General features: G+C 36.0%; 2 protein-coding genes and 1 long non-coding RNA gene across 3 annotated transcripts; all 3 read left to right on the plus strand.

Moving 5' to 3' along the window:
• Positions 1–342: 342 nt before the first annotated feature.
• Positions 343–3,724, plus strand: LOC139152524 (fibroblast growth factor receptor 3-like). The gene is made up of 6 exons (XM_070725712.1): positions 343–543; positions 825–907; positions 1,442–1,482; positions 2,370–2,466; positions 2,769–2,880; positions 3,086–3,724. The coding sequence occupies exons 1-6, from the start codon at positions 400–402 to the stop codon at positions 3,158–3,160; spliced, it is 552 nt and encodes a 183-aa protein (XP_070581813.1). The 5' UTR covers positions 343–399; the 3' UTR covers positions 3,161–3,724.
• A 2,025-nt stretch (positions 3,725–5,749) lies between these two features.
• LOC139152432 (uncharacterized) lies at positions 5,750–9,685 on the plus strand. The gene is made up of 3 exons (XR_011556631.1): positions 5,750–5,786; positions 7,639–7,725; positions 9,604–9,685. It is a non-coding gene; the product is annotated as an uncharacterized lncRNA (long non-coding RNA).
• A 355-nt stretch (positions 9,686–10,040) lies between these two features.
• LOC139114858 (uncharacterized) lies at positions 10,041–15,072 on the plus strand. Its single transcript, XM_070676797.1, has 6 exons — positions 10,041–10,128; positions 10,541–10,646; positions 12,300–12,424; positions 12,754–12,925; positions 13,973–14,101; positions 14,629–15,072. The coding sequence occupies exons 1-6, from the start codon at positions 10,042–10,044 to the stop codon at positions 14,979–14,981; spliced, it is 972 nt and encodes a 323-aa protein (XP_070532898.1). The 5' UTR covers position 10,041; the 3' UTR covers positions 14,982–15,072.
• Positions 15,073–16,802: the final 1,730 nt, after the last annotated feature.

The following is a 16,802-nucleotide window of genomic DNA, read 5'->3' on the forward strand; positions in this document are numbered from 1 at the left end:
GGTTAAGAAAATCAGCTTCATACGATTAAACTACGATTAGACAAAGCAAAAGATAAGACCATTACCTAAATTGTATACCAATGCCAGGTTTTTGGAAATAAGGTGTTTCTCAATTCATCTGAATATCTGTAATCTTATCGTGAATCGTATTAATTAATTTCTTTTCACAGTAATAAAAAGTTTTGTTCGAAAGAAAGCGTTGTTATCCACAGTGGAAACCTAATTAATGTTAACTTATTTAAGTTCTTCTTCGTCCATTAAGATCCAAAATACATACTGACAGAATATGCATCCAACGGAGATCTGAAAAACTACCTCATATCGCTGAGATTACTAAACTCCGGGACTGAAACACGATTGATCAAAGTTGCAAGAGATGTCGCTAATGCTCTGTCATTCATGTCCATGAAACGTGTCATGCACAAAGACATCGCTGCTCGCAATGTGTTTCTGACTAACGATTTTACTGCCAAGATCGGAGATTTTGGACTTGGACGAGACGTTTACGAAAGACCTGAGAGTGATTATCATTCACTTTCATGGGTATGTTATTAATTATTTTGATTTTCTTAAAAGACACCATTTACGTTCTTTTAGTCATTTTCAAACAAGGAAAATATTAGGAGGTAGTTCTATCCTCTTGTCTGCTAAAACCGTTTATTTAATCTGAGCCCTTCCTGTCTACCGATTTCTATCTTCTGTGGATATGCAAGCTTACAGGAGCGTTCTGGTGGAAAGAGGGTTATCATGAGGTCACACGTGCCACGTTTTACTGCGTATACTCACTTCAGCGTTTGTGATATTTCTGATATTTCTGTTCGCAGGCAAATCATCAAATCCGATTTCCATTACGATGGATGCCGCCAGAGTTCCTCGTTGATGGAACATTTACACTTGAAGGCGATAGGTAAGTTAACCCTTTAAGCTTCAGAACAAATTTTTGTTGACTAGATAAAATATACCACAGTCAGTTTTTTCTGATTTTTGCCACAATTTTGAATAAAAACTGCAGCAAATGAAATGTGATGTCGATTTGGTAAAAATTCATCAGAAATATTACATATAAATTCATCAAAATTAGTAAAACAGGTAAAAACGCTAATGTAGAATATGTGGAATTTTTAAGATACCCTTATTTTTCATAATTTAAAAAAAAATAATACGATTACTTCAACGTTTGTAACACTGATAATGTTTCTTCTATCTATTATCAATAGAACCTTTCCGAATGTTTTTCGTTTTACTCGTATAATATTTTATCACCTCGAATATGACAACAAGAAAATTAGTTTGTAACGACTGTATGTTAGGTTTACTTCCTTAAATGAAACAACGACATGAACCTCATTTTCTCTTAATACTGATATTAGCCTGTGTTTTATAAACAATATTCATTGACATTTTGCAATACAGTAATTTTGTATGTTTGTTCTTGTCACAGATGGTCGTACGGAATACTACTTTGGGAAATAGGTTCTCTTGGTAAGTTCTGAAAATCAAGGTAAAAGAGGGCACATCAGTCCCAGACCTCTGCTTCATTTGGGGTGGTGACCATAACCTGGCATTTGACATCGATAAAGATCGTATGGCAGAGAACCCCCGCGAGTGGCGACTGTCAAAAAGCCTTATTTTAAAAATGTTTGATTGCTAGATTTGGTTGACGTGCGGCGGGTTCTTAATCCACAAGTTCGTCTTTACGCGCGCCTAGAAGCGTCTCAATCCTGCCATCATTTAAAGCAGGGTTGACCTTTTCTTGATCAGCGACTCCTTTATTGATAGTGTAGAGGAAATATGGTATTCTTCTTTGTGCCCTGTCAGATCACTCAGCCATCACTCTATTTTTGAAAACACACAGAAAATGGGGTAAATATATACAACTAACTGGTCCATATCAATGACTTGTTATTTTCACTGATAAATTGATCATATTGTAATGTTACTTTGTTGATTCTTCTGACAGTAATGAGTAATATAACTGTATATCCTTCTATGTAACTCGAACAAACTCTTATTAGCCTAAATACGAAAAAGTGCGGAACATCACATATTTTGTATTGAAGTTAGAGACAGAGAGAAGGTTTCCACTTCGAACATAATTGAAACTAATTTGGAAAAAAGGAAACTGTGGTAATGTTGATATGATCAGCAGATTTAAGCTTAACCACTTATCCCTTTTTGCGATGCACTTGTCTTTGTTGGTGATCTGTAATGTTTCAACTTTCAGCTATACGCCACCTAGTATTTTTGATAAATTCGAACAATAAAGATATCCTATTCTCTCACTTCGTTACAATTGTGTTTATAACATATGGATACCTGTAGTTCTATCTTATTTAATACCTTCTGTTCGATACTCGTCTTTTGACCAGGTGGTTCTCCCATGATGGGTGTACCAGTTGAAAATTTACTTGACTATCTACAAAGTGGCAGAAGACCAGTGAAACCAGAAGGATGTACAGCTACTGCGTAAGTAATTTTCACATGTATCGTTAAGGTCATAATATTTTATTTTCCTTGAAGTACCACTGCACTTACCCCTTAATTTCAAACGTTGGCACATCGTATTCATTTAAAACGTGAACAGAACGTACTCACCGTGTATACCAGAAGCCGATCGCCACCTTCAACTCCGTGTCTATGACGACTTTGTATTCTGTATGTAATATGATATACTTATACTATTTCAGCTGTATACTATGCCAAGATACAGGGATACAGAAATGCAGGAATGTTTGTCACCGTACACCGCTATGTTTCATTCTTTGTAGCTACCGGATTATGCAGCACTGTTGGCATGAAGACCGATACAATCGCCCAACACCGGACCAGTTGATGGCCGACTTCGATTATATGTTAAGAACTCAAGCGAACAAATCTGAAGTAAGTTCTATGAACTTCACTTTATTTTGTGCTCCTCGAGTGTTTTCGTAGACTGTCAGTTAGAAAACTTTTAACAATCTCAAATTTACATGAATGCGAAATATATCATTTTTGATGAGTGGCACATGCTGTTTTTCTGAGTGTGTATTTTTCTTTCTTTCTTACATGTTCATCATTACAAATTCAATGTTTTCATCATTTTTAGAGATTCTTCACTGAAGACTTTAAAGAAAGACACAACAATGGACTCAATAACGAATCATTTGAATTACCTGTATGACAACAGCGTGTGGCTGGAACATTTAAGTCTTGTTTGACAATCGACCATGTGCTAAAAGAGACGTCCCTCGTTATGCACAGAAACCAATATACACGCGTTTGACAAAGAAGACTTTAGTCTTGAAATGTCGAGCACAAGCATTAATCGGAAATTATCTAAATTCCTGTCAACATATGAAAGACTGTGTTCATGCTTCATATTAAAGATGTCGTCTGAAACCTTTTGGTTGAATACTCTGTGGACGTTAAATGTGAACGACGCAATCTAGGACAAAGGAAAAGCACAAGAACTACGATTCTATGTAGGCCTCAAGTTATATGATAGTTTTGCCATGTTTGCCGTGACACTTTGCGTTGAGATGTCGTTAACTAGATGTAAACCAGGCCTGCATTTGGCATCCATGCGGTATAACTTTCGATAGATATTAACATCGCATATCATAAATGTTCGCAAATTTCAGATTCGAAATGTTGATTTCAACAATAGTCTAATATTTTGTATGAACACATTCGGGATTCATCCATCGTAAACAAGCAACTAAGGAATGTGCTAAAACTTATTAAAACGCGCACGATTACTATGTACATTTGCATCTGTACTAAATTGAATGCACTAATCTATAGAACTTGTTGGTTGCTCGTCCTGCCATCCGAGAACCTTTGGTAGAAACTAAGGCAAGTCTCTAACAGAGACTGGCGGCACAACAGACTATAAATTGCTCTTGTCTACAATTCGGTCACAGTCGATTTATTAATGATTATACTGCTGGTGTCTTGAAGAAAGTGAAAGTTAGTTACAGTAATGCAGCTCGTATTTTTCTGGGCTATGATAGACGCAGTAGTGCAAGTTATATGTTTGTTTCTAATAGGATTGATAGTTTTGATGCTCTTTTACGAAAATAAAAGTATAGTCTGATGAAAAGAATATCTTACAGTGAAAATACAATTGTAAGAATGGTTAATGATGTACTGTTTTACAGTTCTGACTTGCGTAACCTGTGGAGAAAGTCGATCTTTAAACTTTGCACTTTTCATTGTAGCTTGTCCTTTCGTGCATGTGAATTTAACTATGACTATACGATAGCATCTTGCCAAAAAGAGCGAAATAAATTTGCCTGGTACTGCCACAAAGGCACAAGGCGGAGTTTGCTGCCATAACTTTTGGCATTTGAATATTTTCATTACGATACGAAGTTTGTACTTTGAAAAAATCCCCATTTTATGCAGAGATATAATCAGTGAATGTAAAGTAATTAGTATGCTAAGCAAAACTACGTTAGCACCGGTAGGAGTTCCACTTTCATACATTGTCATTGAGAGCGTGTCATCGACATCGGCCTCCCTATAGAAAATCATTTGACCACTCTTGAACTTTGCGTAAAGTCTTTTGGGGTCCTCTGACTTTCGTATTTGGTCATGTTCTCAACAGATTAGCTCATTGTCTTCAAATACAAGGCCTCGTTAGAAATAGGCAATCAGACGTTGTAAGTGTGTGTTAGAATTCTTATAATTGTTTTGATTAAAGCTTTTCTGTGTTCTGTATTTTCTGGCCTGATTTATTTTTGGTATAGGTGTATTTTTTTACAAATGTAAACTTTCTTTTATATTTGACTGCAAAAAGTGACGCTCTAAAAAGTATTAAACAATATAAATTAAACACGGTCGTCTTATTGGCCCAGTTTTACATAAATGAATAGAATAGAATGAATAGAAGACAAATATTGTATTAAATAAAAAGAATATGTGTGTTTTCGGTAACATTGCTCCGAAAATTAGGCTTCAACGGTTGGAAGCATTTTTAAATATTTTTCTCTTTGTTGACCGAAACCCACAACTCTAGGTAAAATTAGAGACGCCACTTGAAAAATATTTTTCTCTTTGTTGACCGAAACCCACAACTCTAGGTAAAATTAGAGACGCCACTTGAAAAATATTTTTCTCTTTGTTGACCGAAACCCACAACTCTAGGTACAATTAGAGACGCCACTTGAAAAAGTCTAGGGCCGGTCGGGTCACCGAAGCAAACACTGTGTTTGTTTAGCTGTACTGGAATTCCCTATTTCTGTTCTCACCTGAGTCACATGATACGCACGCATCTTATTTTCATGATGTGATTTTCAACCGTTTTAATAGTACGCTCTGTTGCTTCAAATTTAAAATTCGGAAGCAGTCTGTTGAAACACATACTTTCATGAAGGATCAATCATGAAGACTGTCGGACAAGGAATACGTTACGTGGAGACGCGCGTCCTTTGTTTTTTCTGTCTTATGACATTATTTTGTGTAGGTAAGTGTGTGTAAAGCTGCTGGCTGTAATATACTTGTAGTTCACTTGGTTAGCATGTTGTGGCGCAGAGGTTCGGATTATCATATATTTTGACGTGGCAAAATATACCCGATTGACTGACCTTAAAAAATCGCAAGAAACTATCTAGGGCAATTTAAAGCAGATTATAGGGAAGTTTCGTTCGTATGAAGATAAATCAACGCTATATGACATTAATGCATGCTATTTGTACGTTACCTACCCTGCCTTAATCTTTCTCTCTCTTTTTTTCGCAACAAAAGCCTCTTCAAAGCACGTTGAAGGCGAGAATAACCTGAACTTTACGATCCGTATACCCGAAGTAAGTAACGCCTACATAATTTGGGGGCTCTTTACCACTTATGGAAGCGATGTAAATTTAAAAGTCGGTGATCTGTGCTCAGGAAGGTTAGAACGTATCACCACACGTTCGGCAACTCTTTATTCAATATTACAGTGTGAATAGATACTTTTGTGTAGTCAGGCTAAACTTTTCTTTATCCAGAGTTAACAATTTACATTAGCTATTGTAAGACTCTCAGCGTAGTCGCTCCTTGTTGATCATCATAAATGCGATGAGTTAAAAATATATGACGGTTTCATGTTGGTGAGTTGCAAGCTTTTAAAACTGTCACAAAAACGAATAAACGGTTCAATATACATTATCATTGTTAATGTAGACTGCGTCATTCAAATTGAAAGTGAAAACTGCGACGTAATACTTTAAAGGATGTGCTCTCTTTACATACAACCTATTGCTCAGTCGAGACGAAAACGCGATCTTATTCTATAAAGCAGAAGTTAACTCATTCAAATTTATGACCAACAGAACAAAATGGAAGTTTTATAATGTCAATGGATTGCGTTTGTAGCAAAGCCTTTCACACTGATATAAATGCCTGAACTGCCATGCATATTGATTTATAGCATGTAGCCTACGCTTTACATCCATGACACATTGCTTCCAACCCGTTTGAGGCCAACAATAACACATAGGCCGTGAGCCAAAATACCTCTTGTCCTCCTAGCTGTGGCTTTTACAGAAAACAGGTGTAGTGAAGCACTTATCATTGATCCTACTATTGGCAAAGAACAGAAGTGACAGTAAGGTGACTCACTTTCAGTCATTTCGTAATGTATCCAAATGTACAGGTTTAAAATATATGGAGCGGCGACACGATCTCAATCCCCCGTTATAATCGCAGTCGATTTGGTCAAATGAAGAAGAAAAAGGTGTGAATTGGTCGTTTATAAAGAGAAGCTCTGTGGACTGAAAACAACATTTATTCATTTTTTTGCTGAATTTTCGTTTTATGACAATTCATCACTGAAGTCGGAAAGCTTATTTCGGAAGATGATGTTTCCCATGCTTGATAAAACGAAAAAAATTTCATTATGTTTGATTGTCAAAACAAATATTAAAAACCAAAATAAGGCTACAATTATGTGACACACTCCTTTTCATATAGTACATAGGCCTTGAGAAAGAAAAATGAGACCAGTCTCGGAAAGTAGAAAAATTAGGAAGTTTTTTGGTCTTTGGTTTTTTCTGACTGGCGGCAATCAAATTACATACCTTGGAATTTGAAAGGAGATCAGACAATTGATAAAGTTATTACTGAAGATTTTTCGCAGTCTGTTTAGAACATCACATCACCTAGACGTAATTGGTCACCCTAAAACTGTATCTTGACTTTTGAGCCGTATCGCTCGATACTTTGCCTTTGAAATAATTGTAAAGTGAGTCATGTTCAATTTCATTTCTAAATTCGTAATCGTTATAACAACAAAGCTCAAAGGGCATAAGGGGACTTTTATTGTATGACCTCTCAAGTATTCGCTACTTCAGAAGGGTTAAAAGTAACTTGTCACAGATGGATTGTTAAGCTTAATGATACCCTCTGACATTTCCCTACTTGTATTTGGCGCAGACGGCCCGGAACGTTTATTTTTTTTCTTCCATGCGGTTTCTCCCTAATCTTAATAGAAATTTACACGTCGACTTCCATCAAAACTTTCAATTATAAAGCAGTCGGTCTTTTATTTTTGTCATCGCATTTAACCTGTTGACTTAAATTACGCCTCTTAACACGTTGGCTTGATCACATTAATGTTGACATGATACACAAATTAATGAGTGATGGATTACATAACTATTTTCCTCTATCATATAGAGCTCAAATCCTGGAAAGATAGTGTTTAATTTCAAAGACTCTCTGGGAAGCAACGTAACTTCGTTCCAGATGCTGTCAGGAAACAAGGTAAATGTGTAAAAATGGGTCAACGTCCTTGTTAATCCAATATAAGTCTGGAATTGAGTAAACTGCTTTATCTCAGAGGAATCAGTTCGATTGGGGGGATGATCACAAAAATTTTATCCAAGGCGGAAAGAAATGAATAGAAAACGAACAATACTAGCCGTGCATTATAACCAGTCAAAATGGATTCGGGGCAACTTAGACTTGACGTTATGGAATTATGGATCAACAGTAATTGCTGCAAGATTGTTAGAGTAAAAGCGTTTCGATAATTTTTCGTCGGAGCCAAAAAGGAACCAGTCGAACTAGTAGGATCACTAAAACCAGGTAAAATTTCGGTCTGCTTCAAAACAACAATGAGTATGTGACAGAACGAGCTCCTTAACTTATTTTTAGTAGTTCAATCAATCAACCAATCAATCAACAAAGTTTTTTTTAAGTACCAAAATCCAAAAAAGCGTTTTGCTCTGTGGCGATCAATGGTTACACCACACAGAATGAAACGCATTTTCAGTTTTCGTTTGAAATTTTCCAAGAATTGGGATTCTCTGATTTCGATTGGTAGTGCGTTCCATGGTTTAGGTGCAGCGTACGGAAATGCACGGAACCATAGGTGATGGTTTTGTAGGTTGCAGGTTTTAAAAGTTTCTTGGTGTATGAAGGGAGTGTACGAGTTTGAATATGGGGCTTGAGTAGATCACTGATGTACACATGAGCTTTGTTGTCAATAACATTGGAAGTTAACAGCAATTTCTTTAGTCAATCCTGAAACGAACTGGTAACCAATGGAGATGGGTGGGAACTGGGGTGATCGGCGCAAATTTCCTGGTACGTGTGATTATTCTTGCTGCAGTATTTTGAGCTCGTTGTAACAGGCCTAGTTTCCTTTGAGATAGTCGGTGATTTCAACGGCGATGATCTTCTCAAGTACTTTAAAAAGAAATATCAGATTGGAATTAGGTCGATAATTTTTGAGAATGTTGAAGTCCAGTCACGATTTCATGAGGAGTGGAGTGACGACTGCTGACTTGAATAGCTGTGGAACTGTGCTAGTGTGAAGAGATAGGATGATAGTTTTTTGTGATGAATGAAAGAAGGGGGTCGAGACATTTCTTAAGTAGTGAAACTCGAATTTGGTCGAAGCAATATGATTTTGATAGCTAATTGATTCTGATTTTCCTGATATCCCCTGTTTGGGCGAACTTGAATTGCGATAAATTGGAGTTACTCTAGATTTTTAAGTGCCTCTGTTACTGGTTGACGTGCTGGACTTAACGTTGTGACGTATGTATGTGATTTTCTTGATGAAGTCCTGGCTAAATTGTTGTGTAGTATCGTTGTGACAATAGAAGTATGGGAAGAATCAGTTACACCAACAAAGCAAACACATTAATAATGAATATATACATATTTAATGTAAAGCTACAGAAATGCTTAGAAATTTTCCAAAGAACACGATTGGAACTAATGTGGGATAATTGAATTTTCATATTTTGCAAATTTCTCAAAAGTGTTAGGTGCCATATAGCTGAATGTTGCAATATCGCAAATTACTCATAAAACAAGTGTGTAATATAAAAAGAAACGCAGATGAGATAAAATTTGTAGGTTAAATCTTACTTCACCATGCAATTCTCCCAAATTAGTTCCAATCTTGTTAAAAAATGACAAGTCATACAAGTAAAGATATCCGTATAAATATCATCTGCATAATTTAAAATGCAATCCAAGTACCTTTGTACCTTTTATAAGTCACCCATAAGTTGCTCAAAATGAAACCATTGTGTGGAATCGTGAAGCTGAATTAATTCATCCACTTGCTGTATCTTCTAATTTATCAACCAATAGTTATATTCAATACCATTAAATTCCTTTTCGTAGGATGACAGATTCAAGCTACAGCCTGAGGGTATTCTACTCACGAAAGGATTTTTGGACTGTGATATCGACGCTCATTACAAGCTACACATGTCATTTATGGTAAGCATCATGCTTATCTTTTGTCCTAAATTACAGTATATATAATATACACTCATTTTAAAGTACGTCAATTATAGGTTGACTACATAGTTTATTTCAACATATCAACTGAAGTGTGTTTACTTCACTTTAGTTTTTATTTTAACTGTCTGATATATAGTTAAGTCTTTTCAGATCTTTATGAAGATAGTTATTATTAAATCTGACTTCAATATAACGATAATCACATAAAAGCTCTAAGACCTATTTGTTTAAGCAGCCATGGTTACACGACGAGTTCTTAATTTTGTCATTTTTTGCCAAAAGGAACGTTCACTAGAGAATATGGTAGCGTTGACAATGATTCTTCTGGACGAGTCGGACTGGCCACCATTTTACAACTCAACGTGTGAAACTCCTGTATATAAAGGCCTTCCAACGGCCCAAGTGAGTGATTGTCTAAATGTGTATTACTCTAACAGACGACAATGATCTCAATAAATTGTTGCGATAAAACTTGTATTCCAGTAACGAACTGACGACATTTACATGATAAACCGTATATCACAGTATTCCGAAGCTTTCTGGCATGCAATAAATGCCATCCAAAGAAAACAATTCAAAAGCCGTGTATGCAGAATCGTCAGTCTTCTCACTCACATTTGTAGTAGTAACTATCATTGCCAATTTGCCAACAGGATGTTAGCCAAATACTGATGAAACTTACAGAGGTTTCGAAACTCTAAATCTTTGTTTGATGAAATCTTACTTATTGAAAATAATTGTCTGTGACCCGTATTTTTAAAGGAGATTTGATGGCCTAACGATAGTATTTTGGGTTTCACGTTTTCGTTTGCAGAACGGCTATCTCATTTTCGATGTCTTTTTTGGCGAAGCAAGAATTCGTGGATTCGATATTCAACTTCAAGATGTAATTTTGGATGCAGATTCCGACAATGGTAGATGTAAGTCCTTTCAATTGAACTCCTCAGTATTAATGCCTTGAATATGCAATATTGCATAAAACAGCAGTGGCAGGTCATGTAAGATGTGTGGGTAGCCATGGTACTGGGAGCAAAAATACACCAATAAAGGCTCTGTACAGCATTCTGACACTTCATGATGTTAGCCAAATACTGATAAAACTTACAGAGGTTTCGAACCTCTACATCTTTGTTCGATGAAATCTTACTTATTGAAAGTAATTGCCAGTGACCCGTATTTTTTGCAGAATGGCTATCTCATTTTCGATGTCTACTTCTGGCAAGAATTTTGGAAACCAGATACCCGAAAGTTGAATTCTTACCCATCTCTTATTCTTTCTGCCTTAAAATTAAAGCACTCAGTAAAGTGAAAAGATTCTGAAGAATTCCCCCTTTAATCTCAGTTAAGTACACTATCTGTGAAACATAAATGTGTTGAAAGGACTAAGGCCGTACTATAATCCACACTGTCATCGTCATTTGAACGGCAACAGAATTCAGTGAGTGTAATAAGGAAACATTTCACCCATGTAATCAATGTTTATGCCATTAGTTCTTTACCAGTAATGATATCATCGCATTTGATTCTTTATTTGCCTTTATTATAAGGCAAAATTCGACGACTCTGTTGATCACACTTACCTTTTATCGTAAACTTTCAATATAAATACTGATCTCCTTGGCGCAATCCTCTCATTGATGTTCATGAACTATCTGCCATCCAGTGTTGCAATAGAGGAAAGTAGAAGAGACATACACATGACCATTATATTGATCCATTTCCTAAAACAGGTTCCATGCGTCCGTCATTGTGTTATGGTATTAAAACTGACGAAAAATTAAAAATTAGATAAGGGCTGATAAACTAATTCTGTATCTTGTCGTTTCCCTAACATTTCATTCTGACAGCTATGCACATTAAGTATCCCTTGTTTTGTAAAGACATACAGCAAATGATTTACTGTTATCATTGTCATTAAAAACTGGAAACGAGTAGGTTCATGGTATAATTCTTGGTATGCATAGTGCAAACAAAACGTATTAATAAGAGAAGAACATAGTTGCTATTTGATAATTAAGCTGTAAATTTGTCTAGAACGGGAGGTAATGACCCCCGGGTACTAACTGCAGGGTTAATAATTACGCTCCTTTGCCCTCCTTTGATTCTTAAGTTTACAGAAAGAGTGTGGCAGTCGATCCTGTGCTCATTTCATGTCTCTACTTCAAAACAAAAGATATTGTATCCCTTTGCTAATTACTTGTTCCCCTGTGCGTATGTTTGCAAGGACATCAATAAGAGTGAAATAATAGCTACAACAATCTAGTTTTGTTCAGTGAAATCGGATGAAAACTTGAGCAACAATGACGACAACCAGATTTATCAGTTCTTTATGGTTATATCGTTTCGCCAGGACTGTGGTGATAGTGGTACAGCAATAGACGGAAGTAGTGGGCTTGTTGACCGAGACGGCAGAATGAGAAAACACATTTTATTGTAAGCCTTTCATAACAACTGTCTTGATGTAAATAAGTCTACAAAAGTTTATCATTTGATCATGCCAAATGGTGGTGGAAGCTAATGGTGTACTGTTATACTGCAAATATTCATTTGAACTCATTCTTTTAATTATACAGGTGGTGCCGACATCTTCGTAGAATTAATCGATCCATTCAGATTCCTATGTGATTTTATAGTAACATTTAGTCAACTGGAGGGACCACCAGTTCCTGAACCAAAAACCAGGTTCTATCAGGGCAGGGTAAGTTATATTGAGAGTCAATCTTGTGTTGCCAGAACTGACATTTTCTTCATCACAACCAAATGCTTGTTCCAAAATTGGTCTAATTGCCTTCAATATGTTTGAAACTACCTTTTGCCTCATGTTGTGATACTATCGCAGTCAGAGAACAATGAAGAGTAGGAACACCAGGGTCAAACTATTTGCTTGTTTCGGAGACTAACGACAAAATAGAAAGGTATACCCTTGAGAATTGAAAGAGGTGAGATGAACTTTATTCTAGCAAACATAAGGGTTGGATTAAGATAAGTTGAAATGTATCACTCAAGTTTACGTTTTCTTTCCTTTAGGACACGTTTCCTAGAAATTTTTCCAACGATTTTCCGATACGATCTGATTGTATTGGCGAATTATCACTTGAGCAGATTCCTACCAGAGAAGCTGTCGTGATGCTTATATCTATTGCTCCTTCCGCCTCAGAATTTATCATGAACACAGTGAAAGGAGAATTTGTAATTAACGGTGAGCTAAATTTCATGACCACAGTCAACTACATTTGTATTTATAACGGTCTAATCTATTGTCTAATTATTGTTGCATTTCCTTCAAAATTGCTCTTTATAATGACGCTTCACGTTACTCAGTGTTCTCGAGATTTATGAACGCAACGATTTCCTAGTCCTACATGTTACTGGGCGACGATAATGGTGGGCTTTGGTATCGACCCTGTCGGCAGTCTGCCATTGACACTTGTATGAGGAATGGCGTCAGGACTGGTGTTAGGCTTAGGTAAAGCGTAATGCTATGCTTATAACACAGACACTTGGTAATCTATGAAAGCGACAGAAATAATAATGATGGTATATATTTCTCCTTGTCGGCAACAACTAATGAAGATCACCGAGCCATGTTTAACACACGGTGTGCATAGCATCTCAACAGCGGCGGTGAATTCTGTGCAAACAATATGTACTTGAAAGCTGTTATTCAGCTTGAATACAATTTAACAAGATAGGGTACGAAATCAGATTGTTCAGGATTTTTGTCCCCTTACTTATCAATTTCACTTATTCTCCTATGCCGACTTGAGTCAATGAGCTTGTTGAAAACGTATGTCTCAGTTTAACTTATCTTTGCTTATTCTATGTGCGTCTGTGCGAAAGTGTTGGACTGTAACTCTATCATGGAGTTCTGGAATGAAGTTTGAATTGGTCAAGTATTTAGATTTTCCAGCAACAGAAAATTAGAGCCGCATGAGCGTTAGCACTGCAGGTCAGCATAGAGAATGAACGGAGTTTTCGTTGAATCGGGTCCTCTCGAGAATCCAGACCATTTTCATACCATCTCAATTTCATTTTAAAAACTAAGCATCAAAATATAAAATTGTACGACAGAGGGTTATGCCAATGTGTTAGAGTTATTATACCAGACGAGACAGCATAACACTGCCTCCGGTAGGGCAACCTTGCACGCTGTCCCAATATTTATATTATCAATATGCTTTTACAGTCGAAATCCTTCACATTTCATTTTTTTCTTGCTGCAATTTTCGGACATTTTTTCCTACAGGCTGCCCAGAAGGTAGATATGGTTTGATGTGTGATAAAGACTGCATATGTAGAAATGGTGCTACTTGTCATGGATTCAATGGTGCTTGTAAATGCCCAAAAGGATGGACAGGACCAGCCTGCGATATAGGTAGACAAATTTGATACCTTTGAAATTGCAAATACTTTCTTTTTTACTTCACTGTACGGATTGCTTCGGAAGCCAACTCAAACAATAAAGACAAACAGCCGAAAGTGCAATGATACCTTTCGGTTATTCAACCCTTTGTAGCATGCAGCGTAGCTCCCGTGATGACCGACTTCTTTGCTAGGTGAGTATGTACTATAGGCCGTGAGTTCGAATCATCCAATAGAAAAACATAAACACAGTCTGTAAATACAGACGCCATATAAAATGTAAAAAGCTGTTATGCGGTAATCGAAAAATATCGCATTGTCCTTATCAAGGGAGATAAGATATTAAGTTATGTTTGCAGAATTTAAAGCTTCATTAACTTCTTCCAAACATTCATGTGAAATAAAGTCCTCAGCGGTAATAGTGGTGTTTTTTCAACATAAAATATGTTAAGTATGTCTAATTTCACGAGCATTACACAGTGTTGCAAAACATCATTGCACACTTTCTGGACAGTATCAGGCGCATTTGTTTCATTGCAGCTTCAAAAGAGATATGGATAGTACCTATGAGCACTGTGCCCATCTACGGACAAATGTTCTTCCTTTCCTGCCACTACAACTTTAAAGTTAACTCTTCAAACAGTACAATATGGACATTTTTCAATGGTTCAACTGGTACAATACCATTGGATTCCATAGAGCAGGTCTTTTATGAATTGCATAGCAGGTCAGTAAATTTCATAGGAGAATCTAGTGTCTGGCAGAAGAGATCCATGGTACCGTTAACGCGATTGGAACTAATTTGGGATAATTGGATCTTCATATTTTTCAAATTTCTAAAAAGGGTTAGGTGCCCTATAGCTGAATATTGCAATATTACAAATTACCCATAAAACGAGTGTTTAACATAAAAAGAAAAGTAGATGAGGTTTCTTTTGCAGATTAAGTCGACATTACTTCACCATCCAATTATCTCAAATTAGTTCCAATCGTGTTCGTTGCTTTTAAGAAATATCAGTAACGTGTTGATGAAACAGCAGAAATATATATATATATATATATATATATATATATATATATATATATATATATATATATATATATATATATATATATATATATATATATATATCAGATGCTCTAATGGTGACCAAATTACATTGCGTAAGGATATTTTTGCATCATTGTAGATTTGGAAATGCACAACTACATTTAGTAAATCATCAATTTAATAGTAGAATTCGTTCATATTTTTTGGTATATAAAATTTCACAATATTTGGTTTAGAGTTTTGAGACAGAAATATCGTTACATGTAATAACTCCTTGATTGGCCACTTTGTTCAAGATATCCAACATTAGGCACAGTATAAATGGTAAATCATCAACTATTTTATATTGCCCCCATGATTTGTACTAAAACACAACAAAAGATTGTCGTGATTGAGCACATTACTCACACCAGCTATCGAAGTATTCCACAATTAACAGGCAATAAATTTATCGAGTCAAAGAAAATTCATTCAATCTGGATACATTGTCGGCCCTTTAAACTACAACATGTTCAGAAAAGCAATGTACAAAATCCTGATTTGGAAAATAGTTGCGCTTGCAATCCCTTCTCGTTTTCTGAAAGGCAAAATAACTAATTATACTCAATCCATTTTGCCAAAAAGCCGGACATCTATAACCGTCATTTTGTCTTGTCTCATTCCAGAGTGCAGAAACTTTCCACAGATTTCTTCAATTGTATATTTTGTAGAACTGAATTCGAGATCCTACTTGAGGTTTAACCACGGCATCGTGACTTTCACATTATCTGATGAAAAAGTGTCCGAATTGTTAATGTTTGTCATTATTGCTAGTAAAACGCTATGAAAACATCTGTTTGAAAATTTCGCATAAACGAAAACCTGTATGCTGACGGTGAACCATCATTTCGACCAGTAAGCAAAGACTCAACACATACCTTGAATACCCTTAGGACCGAGAAAGTGCTTTCATAAGTAAAAACAATAAAATTTTAGAAATAAGTGGGTGATTTACATTTAAATATCTCATTCTATCGCTTTGCTGATATTAACATATGTAAAAGCGATTGCTTGATGTTCATTCAATGAATAATAAAATCCAACGTTGGGTTACCGTTGAATAGTCTACTGGTACAAAGTATTTCGCTATTACAGAAGAGTAAAGAATTCCACTACCTACATAACACTTTGTTAGAACAAGTTCAGATTTTTTCAATCGTATATTTATGCCTTAAAATATGGTTTGAAGTAAAAATGATTTTAAATTTCTAGAGTGACTAAAGCAAATTTTCAATTTTCAATATGTTGAACTCCTTCAAGTACTGTGTGGTTGTTATTTGTAATCGAATTCGTCTTTTTTACTTTAGTCGACTGATAATTTCCGATTTCAACGAGGGCCGAGTCGGTACTTACCAGTGTTCAGTTACCGATTTCGATGGAACAGAATACGTCGCTGAAGCTACCGTTACCTACTCAGGTAACCACTCTACGTTATTGTAACAATATCCCTGCCAAATCTTTAATATGAACATCAACATTATTACACAGATTTCTTCTCCTTTGTCGTATGTTCGTAGCTTGTTTTGATATTGAAATCTTAAAAGGGGCAACAGCAGTAGCCTTTCAAAATATTGGTATTGTTCTGAAAACATTCACTAAAGTAGGGTAAAATACAAATTTATAA

Source organism: Ptychodera flava, chromosome 16 (genome assembly GCF_041260155.1).
Source record: "Ptychodera flava strain L36383 chromosome 16, AS_Pfla_20210202, whole genome shotgun sequence".
In the NCBI taxonomy this organism is placed as follows: Eukaryota; Metazoa; Hemichordata; class Enteropneusta; family Ptychoderidae; genus Ptychodera; species Ptychodera flava.

Coding starts and splice junctions, on each gene's coding strand:
- LOC139152524 (XM_070725712.1), top strand. CDS start 400: ATGTCCATGAAACGTGTCATGCACAAAGACATCGCTGCTCGCAATGTG. Junction 908..1,441: donor TTTACACTTGAAGGCGATAG/GTAAGTTAACCC, acceptor TTCTTGTCACAG/ATGGTCGTACGGAATACTAC. Junction 2,881..3,085: donor CTCAAGCGAACAAATCTGAA/GTAAGTTCTATG, acceptor CATCATTTTTAG/AGATTCTTCACTGAAGACTT.
- LOC139114858 (XM_070676797.1), top strand. CDS start 10,042: ATGATTCTTCTGGACGAGTCGGACTGGCCACCATTTTACAACTCAACG. Junction 10,647..12,299: donor AGATTCCGACAATGGTAGAT/GTAAGTCCTTTC, acceptor TTAATTATACAG/GTGGTGCCGACATCTTCGTA. Junction 12,425..12,753: donor CCAGGTTCTATCAGGGCAGG/GTAAGTTATATT, acceptor TCTTTCCTTTAG/GACACGTTTCCTAGAAATTT.